General features: G+C 35.7%; 1 protein-coding gene across 1 annotated transcript; it reads left to right on the top strand.

Moving 5' to 3' along the window:
• The first annotated feature begins 3,715 nt into the window (after window positions 1-3,715).
• LOC108213417 (auxin-responsive protein SAUR78) lies at window positions 3,716-9,490 on the top strand. Its single transcript, XM_017385204.2, has 2 exons — window positions 3,716-4,308; window positions 9,044-9,490. The coding sequence occupies exon 1, from the start codon at window positions 3,863-3,865 to the stop codon at window positions 4,238-4,240; it is 378 nt and encodes a 125-aa protein (XP_017240693.1). The 5' UTR covers window positions 3,716-3,862; the 3' UTR covers window positions 4,241-4,308; window positions 9,044-9,490.
• The last annotated feature ends 11,515 nt before the right edge of the window (window positions 9,491-21,005 follow it).

Raw genomic sequence — 21,005 nt, 5'->3', positions numbered from 1 at the left:
GCAGCACCGAGCCATGTGAAGCTAGAATTCGACAAATATAATGAAAAAGCAAACCTCTGCTAAATGTTAGTATCGACTACTCTCTGTTTCTTCTATTTTACTATAATCACGACCAAATCTGTAGATTCATGGCCGCAGGGCAGTCTTATTACCGACCAAAACAACCAAGAAAACATGCAACACAAAGATAATACACAATTGAATACATTTTTAATATATGTAGCTTCTAATAACACAAGTTATATGTGGACATAATCAACCTCAGTTTTGTCCATTAGCAGATATAAATTAATGTAAACTGCAACAATCAACTCGAGTAATATATACTTAATTTGTTCCCCTACTATGTGCTAAATATACTGTTGAATATAAAGTATAAGATCCATAAACGGGCCTCCTCTAACTAGGGGTGGCAATTTCGGGTAACGGGTCGTGTTCGTGTCAGCAATCGGGTCGATTTCGGGTCAACCTAAAATCACTTAAAATTAAATAAAACCAAAAATTGAAGTTATTACAAATGAAATTCTAGTTTCGGGTCATTTCGGGTCCATTTCGGGTGATTTTCGGGTCACTTTCGGGTTTCTGTCTCAGTAAATCGGGTTTCGGGTTGGGTCGGGTTCGTGTCGGGTTTCGGGTCGTGTCTGATATTGCCACCCCTACCTCTAACACCTTAAGGTTTTAGAGGGAATGGTTCTCTACATGGTATCAGAGCGAGGTTTGCAGGAGGTCTCGGGTTCGAGCCCCTGCCACCCCCAATATTCTCACAATTTAAAATGGACACGAAGGCAATTTATGCCCCAAAGATGGGCACCCGTGATCCACTCTTCAACCCAAAATAGAGAACCATTCCCTCTAAAACCTTAAGGTGTTAGAGGAGGCCCCTTTATGGATCTTATACCTTATATTCAACACTCCCCCTCACTCGAAATCCCATTATTTGGGTTGAAGAGTGGATCATGGGCGCCCATCTTTGGGGTATAAATTGCCTTCATGTCCATTTTAAATTGTGAGAATATTGGGGGGGTGGCAGGGGCTCGAACTCGAGACCTCCCGCAAACCTGGCTCTGCCTTCATGTCCATTTTAAATTGTGAGAATATTGGGGGGGTGGCAGGGGCTCGAACTCGAGACCTCCCGCAAACCTGGCTGTCTCGGGTTCGAGCCCCTGCCACCCCCAATATTCTCACAATTTAAAATGGACACGAAGGCAATTTATGCCCCAAAGATGGGCGCCCGTGATCCACTCTTCAACCCAAAATAGAGAACCATTCCCTCTAAAACCTTAAGGTGTTAGAGGAAGCCCCTTTATGGATCTTATACCTTATATTCAACACTCCCCCTCACTCGAAATCCCATTATTTGGGTTGAAGAGTGGATCATGGGCGCCCATCTTTGGGGTATAAATTGCCTTCATGTTCATTTTAAATTGTGAGAATATTGGGGGGGTGGCAGGGGCTCGAACTCGAGACCTCCCGCAAACCTGGCTCTGCCTTCATGTCCATTTTAAATTGTGAGAATATTGGGGGGGTGGCAGGGGCTCGAACTCGAGACCTCCCGCAAACCTGGCTCTGATACCATGTAGAGAACCATTCCCTCTAAAACCTTAAGGTGTTAGAGGAGGCCCCTTTATGGATCTTATACTTTATATTCAACACTCCCCCTCACTCGAAATCCCATTTTTTTGGGTTGAAGAATGGATCACGGGCGCCCATCTTTGGGGCATATTTGGGGCATAAATTGCCTTCGTGTCCATTTTAAATTGTGAGAATATTGGGGGTGGCAGGGGCTCGAACTCGAGACCTCCTGCCAAACCTGAGCTCTGATACCATGTAGAGAACCATTCCCTCTAAAACCTTAAGGTGTTAGAGGAGGCCCCTTTATGGATCTTATACCTTATATTCAACATATACAATTATAATGTTTCTCAACAACCTAATGCATGTACCAATATACATGACAAACACTAAAACTCGCAACTGCAAAGTTAATCTCTCTGCCCAGTAAACTAAATAGTACTATAATTTTAAATTTGTCTGCATATGTAATATGTTGGTCTGAACACATGCTTATACAAGGATCTGCTTCGGAGCTCCAAGACCAATTAACCTCAAAATGCCAAAAGAAGGACAAAATAATTGGATCACTAATTTTCTGATTAAAATTATATATTTTTAACTAAACTTATATATCTCAATAATAAATATGCATAAACAAATCTTGGAGTGTGCAAAATGTCAAACTCATAACAACGAAAAAAATTAATCCTCCCACTGGAATTATAAGTAAACGGCGGGTGATAATTGTATTGTAGTGTCTATTTAAAATAGATTAATGCATGCGGTCGAGTCCTGCTGCTAGCTGCATAGAATCTCCCAACAAACAAAACTAAGTTTACAAATAAGAAGAATTCAACAACAAAGTCCGACATTAAAATTTAATCCAACATGCACCCATAAAGAATCAATCAATCATCCTCGGCTTTTTGTTTATAAACATGTAAATATATGTATTCTTAACCATTTTTTGTCTTCTTCCTAATTTTAAATTAGCGGTGGTTACCACCTGCTGGCCTATATATATTCCTTCACGATTTATACCCAGATATATTGTGATCAAGTCCGATTATAAACCGTGTTTTCTGGAAATAATATTTATTAGACTTAATTATTAAGAATTTATCAACTGTTAAATAAAATATTTATTTAAACATATTGTTCAATCATAATTTTATTTTCACAATAATATTAGTTTAAGTTAAAATATATATGATAAAGTAACAAACATTATAACGGGTGATAAATTAATCTTTCACTCTCTCTCAAAACCCTAGCCTCCATCACAGATTTTTGAAGGGGCTTCCATCGGTTTCTACCGGTGGAAAGCCCCGATTTCTTCTTTTTTTCTACATTCTTGTTTGAAATCTTATTTTTCATTCAATAAGTTCCCAATTTATTTGGGTTTTGTTAGTCTCTCCATCTTGTGAGAGTTGGTTTGTTTTGTTTTGGTGTGTTTTGATGTTTTCCATGACCGAGGTTATAGATCGGCATGATTTTCATGGGTTTGATTCAGGTTTGAAGGTTATTATGGGATCGCATCTATGGTCGATTGTTCAGAACATTCAGGTGAAAACCAATCAGATGGGAACAAATGTATATATTCAAATCATCTTCAAATCGCTTAGTTGCCTCTCCAAGAAAGAAGGATTCAACAGCGATATTCTTCAGCGTCTGTCCAATTTCGATTGTGTTTGTAGATGCCGTATGGCTTTTGATTAATGAATTGATTCCTTTTTATCAAAAAAAAAGCTAGTCACGTAAAAAAGTTGGTATATTAAAAAGCGGAACGATTATTTTAGGAGGTGGGGTCAAGAAAAATAGACCAATCATGTGGCACAAGGCAATGAAACAGTGAACAAACGCATCAAGCACTAAACGATGGACTTTCATCATTCAATGATCAAGGCTCCCGAGTCCTGATTTTGTTTAAAATTAAGACTGTGTGCTCTCTTAAAAGTAGGTGATCAAATTATGATTATTAATCAATTAATCTAAATTTTATAACTTATTGAACTGATTAAATCTGATTTGATTAATCATTAGATTTCGATCAATCTAATTGATTTCTGATTAATCGAATTTGGTTCCTTCTTTTTCAACATTATGGTAACTTATCAAGAGATTTGGTAAAACTGGTTCAACACTTGCACTTTCAACACCTTGAAAACCCATCAGCTCGCCTTTACCATATTACCTCTTCTTCCATTATATAAACGAACCTTCCTTGACACTTTCTCAACTCATCCAACACCTCCAAAATAACAACTCCCCATTCTCTTACTCCAACTACAAAACCTTCCCAAAATAAATGGCAATAACCGGGAGATTAACAAAAATCAAGTCCGCTCTGAAGAAATGGCAGTCATTCGGAAAGCTAGGCCGCTCCAACAGCTCAATAGCAGCATCAAGCACTTCATTTTCGGACGAAGATTTATCTTCTGATCAAATGTCTAGCCAAGATAACTTTCCGGTTTATGTAGGAAAATCGCGGCGAGAATATCTTGTCAGCTCTGAAATTTTGGAGCATCCGGTCTTTTGTGAACTCGTTGAAAAGTCCGGTGATGAAGATGGCAACATTGTCGTATCATGTGAAGTTGTTCTGTTCGAACATTTATTGTGGATGCTCAAAAATGCTGATCCTCAACCAGAATCATTAGATGAACTTGTTGAGTTTTATGCATACTGAGTTGAAATCTACATTTAATTTAACATCCCCTCCTTTTCAATATATAGAAGAAGAGAATAATACTACATGTAGAAATATATAACTGATATGTATATTATGTATAAGTAGTGAGCACAAGAATGAAACTTAGAAGGCAATGTAAGAGATTACACATAACCCTTGTATTGCTGTGTTAAAGCTTGCTCTGTTACACAACGAGATGAACATATTTATACAGGGAAATGACATGTAGTAAAAGTCTAATCTAATAAATGAAATAGCAGCTGTTTAGTGTTTGAGCCACAAAGTCATGGCCTGTTGCTATGATCGAGAGTAGTTGACAATGTGCCAATATGAACTAAAGACTTTAACACCCCCCCTCAAACTGAAGATGGTTGAAGAACCAACTTGAGTTTGGAAACGTAATTGCGAAAATTGCCAGGAGGTTGAACTTTTGTGAAAATATCTGCAGTGTTATCAGCACTTGAGACACCATGTAAACGAACCGTGCCTTTGACAACTTGTTGACGAGTGAAATGACAGTCAATCTCTATATGTTTGGTGCGCTCATGGAAGACGTCGTTGTGAGCAATGTCTATAGCACTTTTGCTGTCACAGTAAATAGAAGTGGATGGAGAATGAGTTACACTCATATCTTCGAGTAACCATCGTAGCCAGATTAATTCCTGTGTGGTGTCAGCAAGAGCTCGATATTCAGACTCGGCACTTGATCGAGAAGCAAGAGATTGTTTCTTACTACGCCAAGAGATAAGGGAGTCGCCAAGAAAGAAACAAAATCCTGTAGTAGAACATCTGGTAGTAGGATCACCACCCCAATCAGCATCCGAGTAAGCATGTAACTCAAGTGGAGAGTCAAATGAATAATGTAATCCATGAAATATGGTGCCTTTAACATAACGAAGTATGTGAAGGACAGCTGTGAAGTGAGGGGTGCGAGGAGCTGCCATGAACTGACTCACAATATGCACAGCATGAGCAATATCTGGACGAGTGACAGTGAGATAAATTAAACTCCCAACCAACTGGCGATACAATGTAGGATTGGAAAGTAATTCACCATCTTCAGCGTTGAGTTTAACCTCATATTCCAGAGGTGTAGAGACAATCTTAGTGTCACTAATTCCAGATTTCAACAAAAGATCAGATGCATACTTCACTTGTGAAAGAGTGTAGCCAGTAGAGATGGAAGAAACCTCAAGGCCTAAGAAGTAGCTCAGTGAACCAAGATCCTTCATCTCAAATTGCTGACTGAGAAATTGTTTGAGTTCAGAAATTCCTCCGATGTCATCTCCAGTAATGATCATATCATCCACATATAGAAGAAGTAAAACGATTCCTCGTTTAGATCGTCGAATAAAGAGGGCATGATCATATGGGCTTGAAGAAAATCCTAATTGCTGAATAACTTTGCTGAATTTTTCAAACCAAGCTCGAGGTGCTTGTTTAAGACCATAAAGAGCCTTGTTAAGCTTGAACACTTGATTTGGAGAGTGGGAAAAACCTGGAGGAGGTTTGAGATAAACTTCCTCGTGTAGGTCTCCATTGAGAAAGGCGTTCTTAACATCCATTTGCCACATATCCCAGTGTTTTGATGCTCCCACAGCTAGCAAGCTACGAACAGATGTGAGACGGGCAACTGGTGCAAAAGTTTCCTCATAATCAATGCCATACTCTTGAGTAAAGCCTCTAGCAACAAGACGAGCTTTATATCTTTCAATAGAGCCATCTGATTTTGTTTTGATTTTGTAGATCCATCGACAACTCACTGTTGCTTTACCAGGAGGTAAAGTTACCAAATCCCAAGTATGAGTCTTATCTAATGCCTGAAGTTCTTCTTCCATTGCTTTCTGCCAAAAAGGATTAACACTCGCCTCTCTATATGTTTGAGGCTCATGTAATGATTGTATAGCAGAATAAACATGATAATCAGTAAGTCGAACAGAAGGTTTTCTTACTCGAGTAGAGCGGTGGATAGCCTCATCTGAAGGAGAAGGTAGAGTGGAAGGCTCAATGTCAGAATCCCCAGACTGAACTTCTGTTAAAGGAACATTAGCAGTCGGAGATGGTTGAGTGAGCTCAATTTGAGGATCCCCTGAAAATTCGTTAGAAGATGTCGAAAAATCTACATAGTCATCAGTGGGATGTAAATCAACAAAAGGATCTGTGAAGTGAGAAATGCTGGTGGAAGTGTCAATTTTAAACTCTGACATAGATGAAAACATTTTGTGTTCCCAAAATATCACATTACGAGAAACTCGTAGACGTTGGGAGATTGGATCCCAACAACGATATCCTTTTTTACCACTACCATAACCAATAAAGCAACAAAGACGGGCACGTGGCTCAAGTTTTGTTCTTTCATGTGGAGGAAGAAGAACAAAACATGCGGAACCAAAAACCTTAAGAGAATCATATAACGGTGGTTCGCCATATAATTTTTCATAAGGAGACAAGTTATTTGTGACTGGAGAAGGAATCATATTTATTGTATGCACAACGGTCAATGCAGCTTCCCCCCAGAAGAATTCTGGACAAGAAGAAGAAATGAGAAGAGCTCGAATAGTATCAAGGATATGTCTGTGTTTACGTTCAGCACGACCATTTTGTTGTGAAGTGTAGGGACACGAACTTTGAGAAAGAGTACCATAAGATGCCAAAAATTTGGTAAGTTCTGATTCTTTATATTCTTTTGCATTATCAGCACGAAAGAGTTTGATTTTCTTTGAAAATTGAGTATCAATCATGGTGGCAAAATTTTTATAAGTTTCTCCTAATTCAGATCGATTTTTCAGTATATATATCCAAGTGAAACGAGTAAAATCGTCAACAAATATCACATAATATCTCGATCCCCCCATAGTAGGGGTTGGAGAAGGACCCCAAATATCAGAATGGATGAGATCAAAAGCAGCATGTGATTTTTCATAGTGAATAGGAAAAGGAAGCATGTGTTGTTTTGCCAATTTGCATGATACACAATCAGTTGTGTCTGTATTTACACTACCTAAATGACCGCTAGATATTAGATTACGTAAACGAGAAGGTGAAGGATGACCTAACCGGGAATGCCAAATACTGGTTGTTGATGAAACTGAACCAACTAGATGAGACGATGACAATTTTGGTGTAGGATGAGCTCAAACAACCTTCCACATCTACGTCCTGTCCCAATAATTTTGTTTGTCTGAGGATCCTGTATATGACAACCAGAAGAAGAAAATATAATGTCAAGACCAAGATCACATAGTTGACCGATGGAAACAAGATTAAGTGTAAGATTAGGAACAAAGTATGTGTTTGGAAGGGAAAAAGCTTCCGTGGATACAGTTCCAATCTGTGTCACATTCATTGTAGATCCATCCGCAGTTTGAATGTTTGGAAGACATGGATTTTCCATTGTTGTGATGAATGTTGATGGATCATTTGTCATATGATTGCAGCATGCAGAATCTAAATACCAAGAAGTACCTGAAGTGGTGGAAAAACCCGTTAAATGAGATTTGAATTTAGATATAACCTGTCTGAGTAAAGATTCAAGTTCGCTACAAGATGCAAACGATGTCTTGTCTGGTTTGGCAGAATGATGAGAAAACTCCATTAAATGTAACTTTAAAAATTTGTAAGGACTATACTGTAATAGTGAAATAGTCCAGGGGGTGAGATGGAAGTTCACAGAAGTCAGAGGGTAAAATTACAAAACCTGGTAAAGGATGGGTACCAAGATGTAAGTTTACCAAAATAACTCCAATTCGAGAATATTAAATGGGCTGTGTGAAATGTGGCCCAAATAAGATAGCTCAGGTGAACAATCAGAAGATGCGACGGAAGATGAAAACTCAGGAAGAAAAAAAAACTGCGGAGGAGAGTTCTGGAGGAAACTCTAATGGCGAAGGTTAAGGCAGCAAAGAATCGAGTCCCAGTCCCAGATCTCGACTTGTTTATGAAAAGCTTTGAGCTGGAGATCGCCTGTTTGATTCTGGCGAAAATCGTAAACTTGGAAACTGATTCCAGCGAGTCACGGCCGGATTTCGAGTACCTTCTAGAAGCTTACGACGATGATTCCTCCGTCGGATAAACCGAGTCAACCGAGTTGTTCTGAGTCAACCGAGTTATGCAGATTTGATGTGGCTGGTGTTTCTGATGCCTCAAAGGAGTGTTTTTGTTACTCAGAAATCGGCTTACCAACTGTGTGTGAAAATGTCTCAAAAGGTTACACACCAGAAACTATGAATTTATACAACACTGAAGTTTGATGAGTTAATCTTGATGTGTGGATTCATAACCGTAACCGAGTTGACTGGGACCGAGTTGCTGTGTGAAAATTGAGTTTTTGGTATAGCTATATGTGACTGGTGTTTGTGGTGCCCAGCAGAGGTGGTTGTGTTACTCAAGGAATTTGGCTGACAACCTGTTTGAGAAAATGTCTCAACGAGCTGATGCAACAAAAACAATGAAGCACAGGAGAGGATTAGCGGAAGCAATTGAGGTAAGGAGCTTAAAGCTCTGATACCATGTAGAAATATATAACTGATATGTATATTATGTATAAGTAGTGAGCACAAGAATGAAACTTAGAAGGCAATGTAAGAGATTACACATAACCCTTGTATTGCTGTGTTAAAGCTTGCTCTGTTACACAACGAGATGAACATATTTATACAGGGAAATGACATGTAGTAAAAGTCTAATCTAATAAATGAAATAGCAGCTGTTTAGTGTTTGAGCCACAAAGTCATGGCCTGTTGCTATGATCGAGAGTAGTTGACAATGTGCCAATATGAACTAAAGACTTTAACACTACAGAAAACAGCCTATAAAGATCGAGATGTTGCAAAGTATTGAACTGGAGCATTGTTGTGCAAGGAAACATCGGAGTTTTCTTAAAAGACTTGTACTGAGTAATCATGCAAGGCGTATTTTTGCAAAGTGTTGAACTGGAGCAGTGAAATAACACATCTGAACTCGAAAATTGCTAATATCAAGTTCTCAACAGGCGATAACAGCTATCCCACTCTGTACATTTTTCAAAGTCACTACAAGAACACTGTTCTGCGCACATTTAGAATAGTCTTGACTCAAGTCATATTCTTCATCAAGGAAATCCTCGGAACCACTGGGAAATTCACAAGTAAAATCTTGTTTCAGTGATCCAGATTTCGTGATGTCTGGTATGTCCCAGACAGGACCATTGTAATACTGATTCATGAATTGGAATTTGTTGTTTTCATTTTTTAAACTGGAAATTGAGAAAATATGAAATCCTTATCTCTAAATGTGCCATGAATTGGACAACATGAAAATCATGCTCTGCATTTTAGAAAGAAATAAAAATGGTTGTCAGAACTCAGAAGATGCAAAAACAAAGAATCCCTGGCATATGTGTAACGAATAACCAGATAGTTAATTGAAACAAAGACTACTTCAATTCATATAGAGGTGAACTATCACCGAGTCCACCAGCATGAATAGCCATTCTATCTGCATTTTATGTCCTACCATACACTTTATCAAAAAATGATGTGCACTCCGTGCATCCCTAATTGCAAATCTTCAAACAACAGTGTCCAATTGAATGTAACTTAAGATACATACAATTTCTAAAGAACCCTACAAATTAATCGACGATTCCACATATGCATAGCTAAAAGAACAATAGCGTTTACTCAACTAGCAATAGCCTAATAAAATTAGGTTAAGGCTTACAGATTACTTCTATAGGTTCTCTCTTTAGGTTTTTTTTAACTTATTAAAACAAACTTTAGTACTGCAGATGAAGAGCAGAAGAGCCGAGGAGTTCAGAGACCTTCTCTACGCTGCAAAGGAAGACTAATTTCATGTGGTTTTATATTTATGTACAAAGTTTACTTAATGGCATCTAAGCTCCCAGCCATAAGAAGCTGGATCGAAAAAAAAAAGAAGCAAGCATCAAGTCAAAATTTTTGCACTTGAATACAAGCACTCAAGCAGGGACGGAACAAGGTATTCTTGACAGTGGGGGCAAACAAAATTTGTATACTTAGAACCATGCACAAGCTTCATCATATATTGCAGCAGAGATAATTCATAAAAGAACAACAGAATGCCTAAGATATTATCCGTCTATATTTAAATTAATCAGAATTTTATGACTAACTATCTGCATTTCTTGGATGGTTTTGTTCTGAACTAATATTAAGGCCATCTATTATACAGCATTAATCTACATACTCCATAAAAGAAAACATTATACCAAAAATTGTACTTGCAATCAAAATCTTTCCACTGGCTTGCATAATCTACTTCCAAAATTATATTGCAATTTTGATTTATAGAAAACACATCGAGCCCAATTAAACTTAGTGGGAGCAGCAATTACATTGATAGCAGGATTGTCATTCAGATTTAAGTAAAAAATTGGAGTGTCTTTTTGTAATGATCTATGGTAAAACATAATTAGCTAGCTACAATTATTTTTTAAATTCGAGCATTCAGCTTCTTTCTGGAGAAAATGTAAGATACAGCAGCTGGGATACAACAACAAAATACAATTCATTTCATTTTAGCATGAAATCCAGGGGGAGGTTTAATTTCAAGTAAAATAAATATAAGGATCTCCCTTGAGCGTGACGATACACTGTAAAATACAGATGTCATAAGATGTCGAGAAAGAATCTTGAACATTAATTATTTATAAAGCATTTCATTTGATCACCGCTAAAAAACAAACATCTGAATTAAGGTGAACATATATTCACTTGATATGTAGGTAAAGGACATTGACATTTTCTATTCCAATTCACTTGGGAAGAACATGCATTTGCATATTACCTATCAGCCTCAGGAAACAAGGAAACAGCAACCAGGAATAATAATTTGCTGCAAAAATCCATCAGATAGGGAGTGTTTGGATAAGATGGTCAGTCTGAGTGGGAATTACTATAGAAGATAACATGGTGTGTAAACATCAATCCAAATAATCACTGAGACAAGTCTTCCAGGAATTTAGTCATGTTAAAAGCTAGCAAAACAGAGCCATGTGAAGCTAGAACTCAACAATTATAGTGAAATAGGAAACCTACACTACTCTCTCTTGTTCTTCCTTCCATGTCACTGTGAGAAGTTGGATGTCATCACATTTTGGACTCTTCCAGCTTGTTCATCTTCACATCCACCAATGTGTATGAACTAATCTGTGGTTTGAACACTCCCTAGTTTTTGTGAACCATTATTACTTGCTTTTCTGCAAAAAAAGTCTATAATATGGCAGCTGGTCCAGAACAGACGAATGATAGCAGCATACATCCGGCGGAAGAAGAGAACGTGCAAAATCATAAGATGAGGCAATTTTCCGCTGAATGATACTAACATATGTGATATGTGTGTTAGGGACCGGACCCCTATAATATATGCACAAACAGAAAAAACAGTTAATTCATTAAAGAATCTGACATATTTTTACTAAACCAGCAGCTCGTTATAGTACTTCCAGCAATTGAAGGTAAACGATTAATGAATTGACATCACATATTTTGGTAAAGCTACGGTTTTAAAGTCCATCTGACCAATGAACTGACTTATATTAGTAAAACAACAGTTCAGCATTGCCTGTCAAAAAAACGCTGCAGCATTGTACTATGTTGATGGTAACAGCCCCTTTACTCTTGTTCACAAGCTGGGAAGCTTAAACATTCAACAATTCATGTGACATTAGTGTGAAGAATTAGTTGCTGAAGCAGCATTTCGGGGCTAAAACAATAGAACGTTACATTTTTTATATTAGACTCAAAATCAAGTCCTGTGTACCTAAATCTTAAAAATATAAAATATAATTTTTATTGATTTTCGAAGATCAGTCGGGACCTTAACATAAGCTAACCCCCGTTAAGCGTATAATATGATCCCTCATTCTTGCACCTTGCGATTTTGGGAGAACCGCTAACTCAAAAATTAACATCCTAAAGTTTTTGATATGCTCATCTACATGGAAATTACAAACAAATCTGTATGTTATTCTATACAGTATTATTAACCAGAACAGCCAAAGAAACATGCAACACAAAGCTACTGCCAATTGAAATACAAATTAGCATATGTAGCTTCTAGTAATACAAATTTTCTGCGGACATAATCAACCTCAGTTTTGTCCATTACTGGATATAAACGACGCAAAACTGCAACAATCAACTATAATACATGCTCTGTTCCCCTGCTATATGCTACTGAAATTATTCAATATACAATTATAATGTTTCTCAACAACCTGATGCATGTACAATTCTCACATGACAATAAACTCCTAATTAAGGTTAATCAGTCTGCATTTTATAGTATTAATCTCTACTTATGTCTGTATATGCAAACGTTGATCTGAACCACATGCTAATTACAGGGATTTCGACACTAAGTCGAAAATGCCAAAACAGGACAAAATAATTAGACAGTGTGATTAATTTGCGCTGATCAGTTGCATAATCCTGGTATGATTTGATTGTGCTCCCATAAGAGAGAACAATCATATCTTATCATCAGCATTTAAACTAAAAGCGATCCTCTAAATTTGTTTTTTAAACCTGGATACATGTGTATATAAAATAGATTAATTACATGTGTACATACTGTATTTTTTGGTAAAACTAGTAGAAATTCAACTATTTTTTTTTTTTTTTTTTTTGAAAATAGTAGAAATTCAACTATTATGTGCACTTCAATATTGATATTGGATCTAGGTAACGTATTTAGACTAATTAAACGTATCTTTTTTGCGATTCTTGATCATGACTGCAAGATCTTACAGCTATTTATATTTTGTTTTGAGAATTTATCGAGGGATGTTTGGATGGTGCATGATAATACTATATAGGAGTAGAAATTGGGAATAAAAATCATCAAATGAGAATGATTTATCCATCAAGTAAATATGAGGTTTTTGTTTCATACTACAAAATAGCTAATAAACTGAGTTTGAGATTCTGTTACTCAAACTCATTAATCATTAACCAAATATCCTCTAAGCTTCCTTTGGCACGTAATGTTTCGAGTTTTTACTGTTATTATTTTAGAGCATCTCCAACGGTGTTGGCTATAATCGTTGGCTAAATTGGACCTGTAATACGTTATGTAAAATTTGCTGAACCTGTAAGACATTTCTCTTCGATGGTAGTGGCTATATTGGTTGGCTATAATTTAAAAATAGTATGTTATTAATATTTTAGATTGTTAAAATAGAATATATCAGTTCAATATGGTAATAAATGATGTGCAATCTTCCTACAGATTTCTTACAGACCTGTAGAGGTTCGACAAATTTAGCCATCCATAGGAGGTTGGCTAAATTTATAGACAACAGGTCACTATGGTTGGAGTGTGAAATTTTGAAGTGGTTGGCTAAATTTTTTATTTTTGGCATGACAACTCACTTTTTAGCTAAGGGGTCTTCATGGTTGGAGATGCTCTTATGAGTTCTTGTTCCATACTGCAAAATAACTAATGAAACCAAATTCGGAATTCCGATTCTATTACTCATGATATCCTCTAAACTTCATTTAACACGTAAGGTTTCTAGTTTTTACTATTATTATTTTATTCGATCTGACTTGTGCAGATGCTGAAACAAACCATTCATGCTTCATAAATTAATAGTCTGCTAATAAATCAGGATCCGATAAGATATATTGCAAGTGGAATTCACCTTTTCCCGGAAGCAAAACTTATAGAGGCAAGATATATTATAGTTTTTTTTTTTTTGCACAGAAAGACCTGAATCAAAGTTCGATTCTTTGAGAAAAATAAATATACTCCATTAGAGCATCTCCAAGGGTGAAAACAAAAACTGTTAGCTAAAATATAATAAAATAATGATTATGTAAATTTTTACCTAAGGGGAAGGGTAGACTCTCCAATGGTATTATGTATAATATGATAGTTAAAATTATACCTAAAAGATTTGTTGGTTCAGCAAATATAGCCAATCAAAATATGGTTATCTATAATTTTTGCTAAGGGGAATATGGTTGGAGTCCAAAACTTTTACATATTCTCTAAAAATTGACACATAGATGCCACCTAAGTGCCATGTAGACAATTTAGCTAAGGGTTTTGTTCCCTTGGAGATGCTCTTAGGCACATGGAACTACGGAAGGTGGTATGGCGTATGGGCGTAAAGATTTAAATTATAATTTTCTGGTCAAACATGCATGCTGATGTGGATGACACGTAGGACGTAGCAGCCATGTGCCCACATGTGACATGCCTCACTAATTCCCTGCCATTTGTCACTCTCATCGAGTGTTGTATACTTCCTCCGTCCCACCGGATTCTTTACGCTACTTTTTAGCACGTATTTTAATGCTCCTATAAAGTATACTTACATTAAATATATCTTTTTTTAAAAATTCCTGAAAAAAAGTTTGAAGTTTAAACTTTTATTCAAAAAAAGAAAAAAAATAAAAATACGTTATAGAAGTCTATTTTACGAGAGCCTCAAAATGCGTGCAAACAGTATACATAAACTTCCTGGCGGGACGGAGGGAGCAGTTTAAAATAGAATATATTGCACTTTGTAACCCTAGATTTTGGCTCATTAGCAAATCAGACCCCACACTTTGAAACGTGATAGTTTGTAGCCCTAAATTTCAATTAGCTTTCTATTTGTAACCCTGACCCACAAATCCGTTAAAAACTGCCGTTAACTTTAACTGTTTGAGAGGTGACAGTGTGTATATTAGTTTTCAACAGCTACTTTACCCCCATGACCCCTCAAAGTTTATTTATTATATTTTGAAATTATTTCTGAACACACACTTTCCTTTTCTCCTGGTCAAAAAGGGTACAAAGTGCTTAATTGGAAGACAAAACAGTTGTATGTGTCGAGGAATGTTGTGTTTCATGAGACTAATTTTCCTTTTCATAGCCTGTTAGTTTCTCAACATGCTTTGAATGGCACTCATTTACCAATGTCTACTGGTCAAATTTTTGTTGACAACTCAAATGATTCTTCTCATACAAAAGCGGAAGCAGATAACTCAGATTCTGATGAATTTTAGCACCATACTGCAAATGCTCCTTTTGAAGATGATACTTCCGCTTCTTCTCACCTCAACATACCAGATCTGGTTCAGATGTAGTTGTCATCAGCTCTAATGTGCCTTCTCCATCACTTTTAAGGAGGTCATCAAAGGTACATAAACCTCCTTCATATTTACATTTTTATCAATGTAATGCCTCAAGTCAATGGTGCAACCTGGTTAAGCATTCCTCTCCTGCACCCTCTTGCACATTGGTTGAACCAAAATCATATGAAGAGGCTGCAGCTGATCCCTTATGGGTTGAAGCTATGCAAGCTGAACTTGCTGCTTTGCACAAAAATAATACATGGGAGGTAGTTCCAGTGCCACCTGGTAAGAAACTTATTGGCTATAAATGGGTGTATAAGGTGAAGTTAAAGGCAGATGGCAGCTTAGAAAGGTGCAAGGGCATGCTTGTCGCCAAAGGCTTTAATCAGAAATTTGGAGTGGATTATGAAGAAACTTTCTCTCCAGTAGTGAAGATGGGGACAATTAGGATGTTGCTTGCTTTGGCTGCTACACATCACTGGTCTGTTTACCAATTTGATGTTAATAATGCTTTTTTGCATGGCAATTTAAATGAAGAAGTCTATGAAGATGCCTGAGGGAATACCTAATTCATATAATATGGTTTGCATATTAAAAAAGTCCATTTATGAACTTAAACAGGCATCTAGAGTTTGGAATGCTAAACTGGTAACTGAGTTATTGAGCCAAGATTTTGCACAATCAAAGAATGATTATAGCTTGTTTATTAAGCATAATCACGATAAGATCTGTGTGGTAGCAGTTTATGTTGATGATGTGATATTAACTGGTACTGATCATGAGGCAATTACATCTCTCAAAGCACACTTGGATCATATGTTCAGCATCAAGGATATGCGCAAACTGCATTATTTTCTTGGTCTGGAAATTGATTACTTGGATTCTAGCTTTCTTTTGACTCAAAGAAAGTTTGCAAAAGAATTAATATTGTCTTCTGGTCTTGATGTATCTAAATCAGTAGCCACTCCACTACTAGTGCATCTTAAGCTCAGCCTGCTGGAAAGTGATTTGCTTTTCAATCCAGAATTGTACAGGTTTTTGGTGGGCAAATTGAAATACCTTACCAATACAAGACCTGATCTGTCTTATATTGTTCAAAGTAAATCAGTTTATGCATGCTCCCAGAACCTCACATTGGTCATCTCTTCATCACACTTCGAAGTATGTAGCAGCAACAATAAATCAAGGCATACTTCTCAATTCATCAGATAAGCTCAAGTTACAAGCCTTTTTTGATGCTGATTGGGCTTCTTGCCCTGATTCAAGAAGATCTATTACTGGCTACATCTTTCTTGGTAATTCTCCTTTGACCTTTAAATTCAAGAAACAGTATACTGTTTTCAAGTCCTCTTCAGAAGTTGAATATAGAGCAATGGATTCTGCATCTTCTGAAGTCACTTGGGTAGTAAGACTCTTAGAAGATCTTGGCATCACTAATCTCAAACCAGTTATCTTACACTGTGATAATCAAAGTGCCTTGTACATTGCCAAAAATCCTGTTTTTATGAGAGAACCAAACACATGAAGCTTGATTGCCACTTTACTAGAGACAAGGTATTATAAGGTTTACTGCAGTTGACATATTTGCCTACCACTTCTCAACTCGCAGATGTGTTCACTAAAGTATCTCTTTCTCCTCAATTCAACTCACTGTTGCACAAGTTAAGAGTTGTTTCATCCTCTCCTAACTTGAAGGAGGATGTTGAAACTAAAACCACTCTTCCAGATGGTTCTGGATGATACCTACAAGTCCATGTCATCATGACAGCTCAGCCAGTTAGTTAGAAGTTTGTTACAGTCTGTGTGTGCTACATTCTCTATATATAGACTTTAGTTGTGAGGTTCAGGACCACTACTTTTCATCATATCATTCCATTATGCTTTAGTGATGTAAATACATTGTTTTGCTCTCCAAATAATAGTACATGCTGTGCAGTTTGTGTTCATTTCTAGCATTTCATTTAGCTCAATATCAGAAGTTTATCACATCTCAGACAAGGGTTCAATAATTTATTCATTCTCAGGTACCGTTAACGTTAGTAATCGATATGAGACAGAGTTAAGTCAATTTTACATACAATCAGGTTAGCGATGAGGCTAAATTTTCATGGCGAAATGGAAGCAATATGCTCGGTGAAGCAATTAAGTCTGTCCATGAAGGTCTAAAAAGTTACACCGTCCTACAACACTTGGTAAAACAGTTATTAGGAATTCTAAATCCGTGCATACATGATGAGTACATTTCCAAGTCTTAGATAAACAATAATTAAAAAAAATATTTTTGAAAAATGTGAAAATTTTGGGTGTGTTTGATTGAATTTGAAAAACAGATACATTTGATATTATGTTATTAATAAATCACTTATTTCTGAAAAATAAGACAAACAAGAACATTAATATACAAATAGATAATGTTAATCATAATATTTGACGGAAAAACAAGTTGGGCTTATAAAATGCTAAGGACTATAGAATTTGGATTGCAAACTATCACAAAAATATATAGATACTCATTTATATTTAGAACAAAATTAAAGATTGCAAACTATAATTAATAATAATAACATTTTTTTTGTAACAGTAAGTCTGTAATAATAAAGCTGCTAGCTGCATGGAATCTCTCGCGAACCAACAAATAAACTAGGAAAGTGCATTAAAAAGAATCAACAAAAAAGTCTGACATATTAAAATTTAATCCAACGCACCCATGAAGATTAAAGAATCAATCAAGCACTCTCCGTTTTTTGTTTGCAAACATCTTATATACTCTATTTTACTTCTCATACTATTTTTTGTCTTCTTTCTAATTTTTCAATTTGTGGTGGTTACCGCCGGTTGGTCTATATATTCCCCTCGAATATGAGTAGATATACTGGGACCAAGTCTGATTCTAAGAGGGGTGTATTGGATTGGAATTTTAAAGCATTTTTTTGCATTCATGAAATCCAAGGGTATTCGATTGGGATTGTTTGAAATCCATTAAAATCTTGAGGTATTCAATTGGGATTTCAAATTATGCTACAAAATCTGGTGGTATTCAATTGGGATTTTAAATTATGCTTTAAAATCCGATGGTATTCAATTGGGATTGTTTAAAATCCATTAAAATCTGATGGTATTCAAATGCTGATGGATTTTTTTTCATTTCATAAAATGATGGATTTTGTGGCATTCTTCAGTGTATTTTAAGTTTTTTGAAATCCCACCAAAATCAATGGGATTTTGAAGCATTGTACCTAAATCCTATCAACTCTGCGACATTTTATCAAGAATCCGCACAAAATTAAAATCCCATACAATCCATTAAAATCCATAGACTAAAAACAATCCATTAAAATCCCAATCGAATACACCCTCGTAAATCTCGAACAATTGTTTTGGGTAATTTTGAATTTGCACTCAACGTTATTTTTATATATTCGTTCAGGAAAAAACATTATTTTGATATATCTTTTTCAAACAAACTTAAAAACTTAGACAAGGGTGTAAGTGACTATGGAAAAAGATAAAGAGTAAACTTCAGATTGCGGCTAAAATTTATATTGATTTTCAAAATATTAGTCAGAATTTCAAATTCTCAGCAAGGTGGCTAAATTTTGGCTCCGCTTTTAAAAGTGTGGCTCCCGTTAAATGTCACTAACGGGAGTAATGGACACAGGCTTAAAAATGAGTTCCAAAATCTCAGAAAGGTGGCCAAATTTTGGTTCCGCTTTTAAAAGTGTGGCTCCCGTTAAGTGACATTTAACAGGAGCCACACTTTTAAAAAGCGGAGCCAAATTTTGGCCACCTTTGAGAATTTGAAACTTTGACCAATTTTTTGAAAATCGATGTAAATTTTGGTCAAAGCTCTAAATTACTCAAAGATAAAACTCAACTTAATTTCTCTTCGAATAACACACTATAAGTTTTTATCACTGAATCTTTAAAGTATATCTAAATGCACCTTAATTAAAGATGTGTTTCTTGAAAATATTTAATTAAAGATGACTTAAGTCGTTATAATTTGTTAGCATTCTCAATAATGTATTTCAAATTTATATATTTTGCATCAATATAATGCCACAGAAATTAACGAAATAAAAGCACTATTTACTAAATTTAACAAATGAAGTTCTTAACGATGAATACTGAAGTCCCGCATCGTTCAGGCTTATTCGGACAAAAAAAATTGTCAGTATAGTTTGTTTATCTAAAGCTTCTAATCTAACGTTATGTTTGTTTTAAATCGCGAGTCCAATGATACGTGTCCCTGTTGCATAAAATAAGTTTGTATATCACCAACCGCTTTGCGGCAGACATATGATTCCCGCAAATCAACAACACTACACGAGAAAGAGTCATGTATCAAATTCATATACGTTTTGGACATATACGAAATTAATTTAAAAACATATAATATTAGAAAATTGATAGTGCACACATGTCTGTCATTTTCAGCAACAATGTATTCGGTGGGCGGGGAAAGAAGTAATAAAAAAAAATCATGTCAGAAAAATTAGAATCAGAGACAACCCGTCTCCAATTGTTCAGAAATTTCGAGTAGGTACATGAATCTCAACCAAAGTAACTCTTTTTGTATTATTTTATCATGTAATTTGTTTGCTAACATATCTAATTAATTGGATTAAGTTAATTAAAACTTGTAAAGTAGAAAAGCCAAGTAGCTTGAAGCTGGCAATGGGTCCTAGCACCGAAATTAAAGCCAAGATTACGTCGAGACCGGGTTTGAATAGATTAGAGCATATTGACATTTGGACAAAGTGTTTTTTGTTGTAGTCTTAACCCTTATCTAAATTTGTTTTAACTCTAGTCATTTCTGATATGAGTTTTGAATACGGCAGGTGAGACACGTTACTGGCCCCCAGTGCTGGTGATTTCAATCCGCTTAATCTAGTGTTCTACTATGTACCAAGCATTTTTTTAAAATTATTTTTTTTCATTACTCTTCATAGGTATTTTAAATTTTTATAACATATAATTTTCGAACTTATTTCTAATCTTTTTCTAAATTAAAAACTAAACATTTTATTTTTATTTAGACGAAATCTTTTTTATAATAATTCAAACAAAAATATATTTTATAAAAATTAAAAATACGTGTCGACTGTCAAACACAGACGATAATTCAAACAAAAATATATTTTATAAAAAATTAAAAATACGTGTCGAGTGTCAAACACGGACGAATAGTTTTTTTTTTTTGAGTCGTGAAAGATGTTTCTTTGTCTAGCAACAACAATTTCCAGTCCAGCTGAACTTGGGTTGGATGATTTATCCACATGTGACTATGACTAGCTAATCTTTTATCCAACAGTTGTTTTCCTGGTTCTTTTTATTCATGGACAAAACTCACAGCCACAGAGCATGCTTGGCAAAGCTTCAGGTTTATATACGTCAATTTTAACTTCACTCCTGCATCATTTTCAATCGATTTTTCTAAAATCTCCCGTTATTCTGATTTAAATATTGAAGTTCTCAAATTTTATGGGAGCATTTATGTTATTAATAGAAGCATTTGGACCTAATTTCTAAACAATAATATTTATTTGATTTTTACGTTTACATCTAGCATTTTTTTGATAAAAAAATTATATATTGTTATGAAAAAAACTTTCCAATAGATCGTAACATATATGCTAAACACAAACCCCGTTACTCTATGTTTATGAAACCGT

The sequence above is a fragment of the Daucus carota genome, chromosome 3, assembly GCF_001625215.2.
Source record: "Daucus carota subsp. sativus chromosome 3, DH1 v3.0, whole genome shotgun sequence".
NCBI classification, from domain to species: Eukaryota; Viridiplantae; Streptophyta; class Magnoliopsida; order Apiales; family Apiaceae; genus Daucus; species Daucus carota.
The sequence above is the reverse complement of the archived record's forward strand: the minus strand, read 5'-3'. Positions and strand labels throughout refer to the sequence as shown.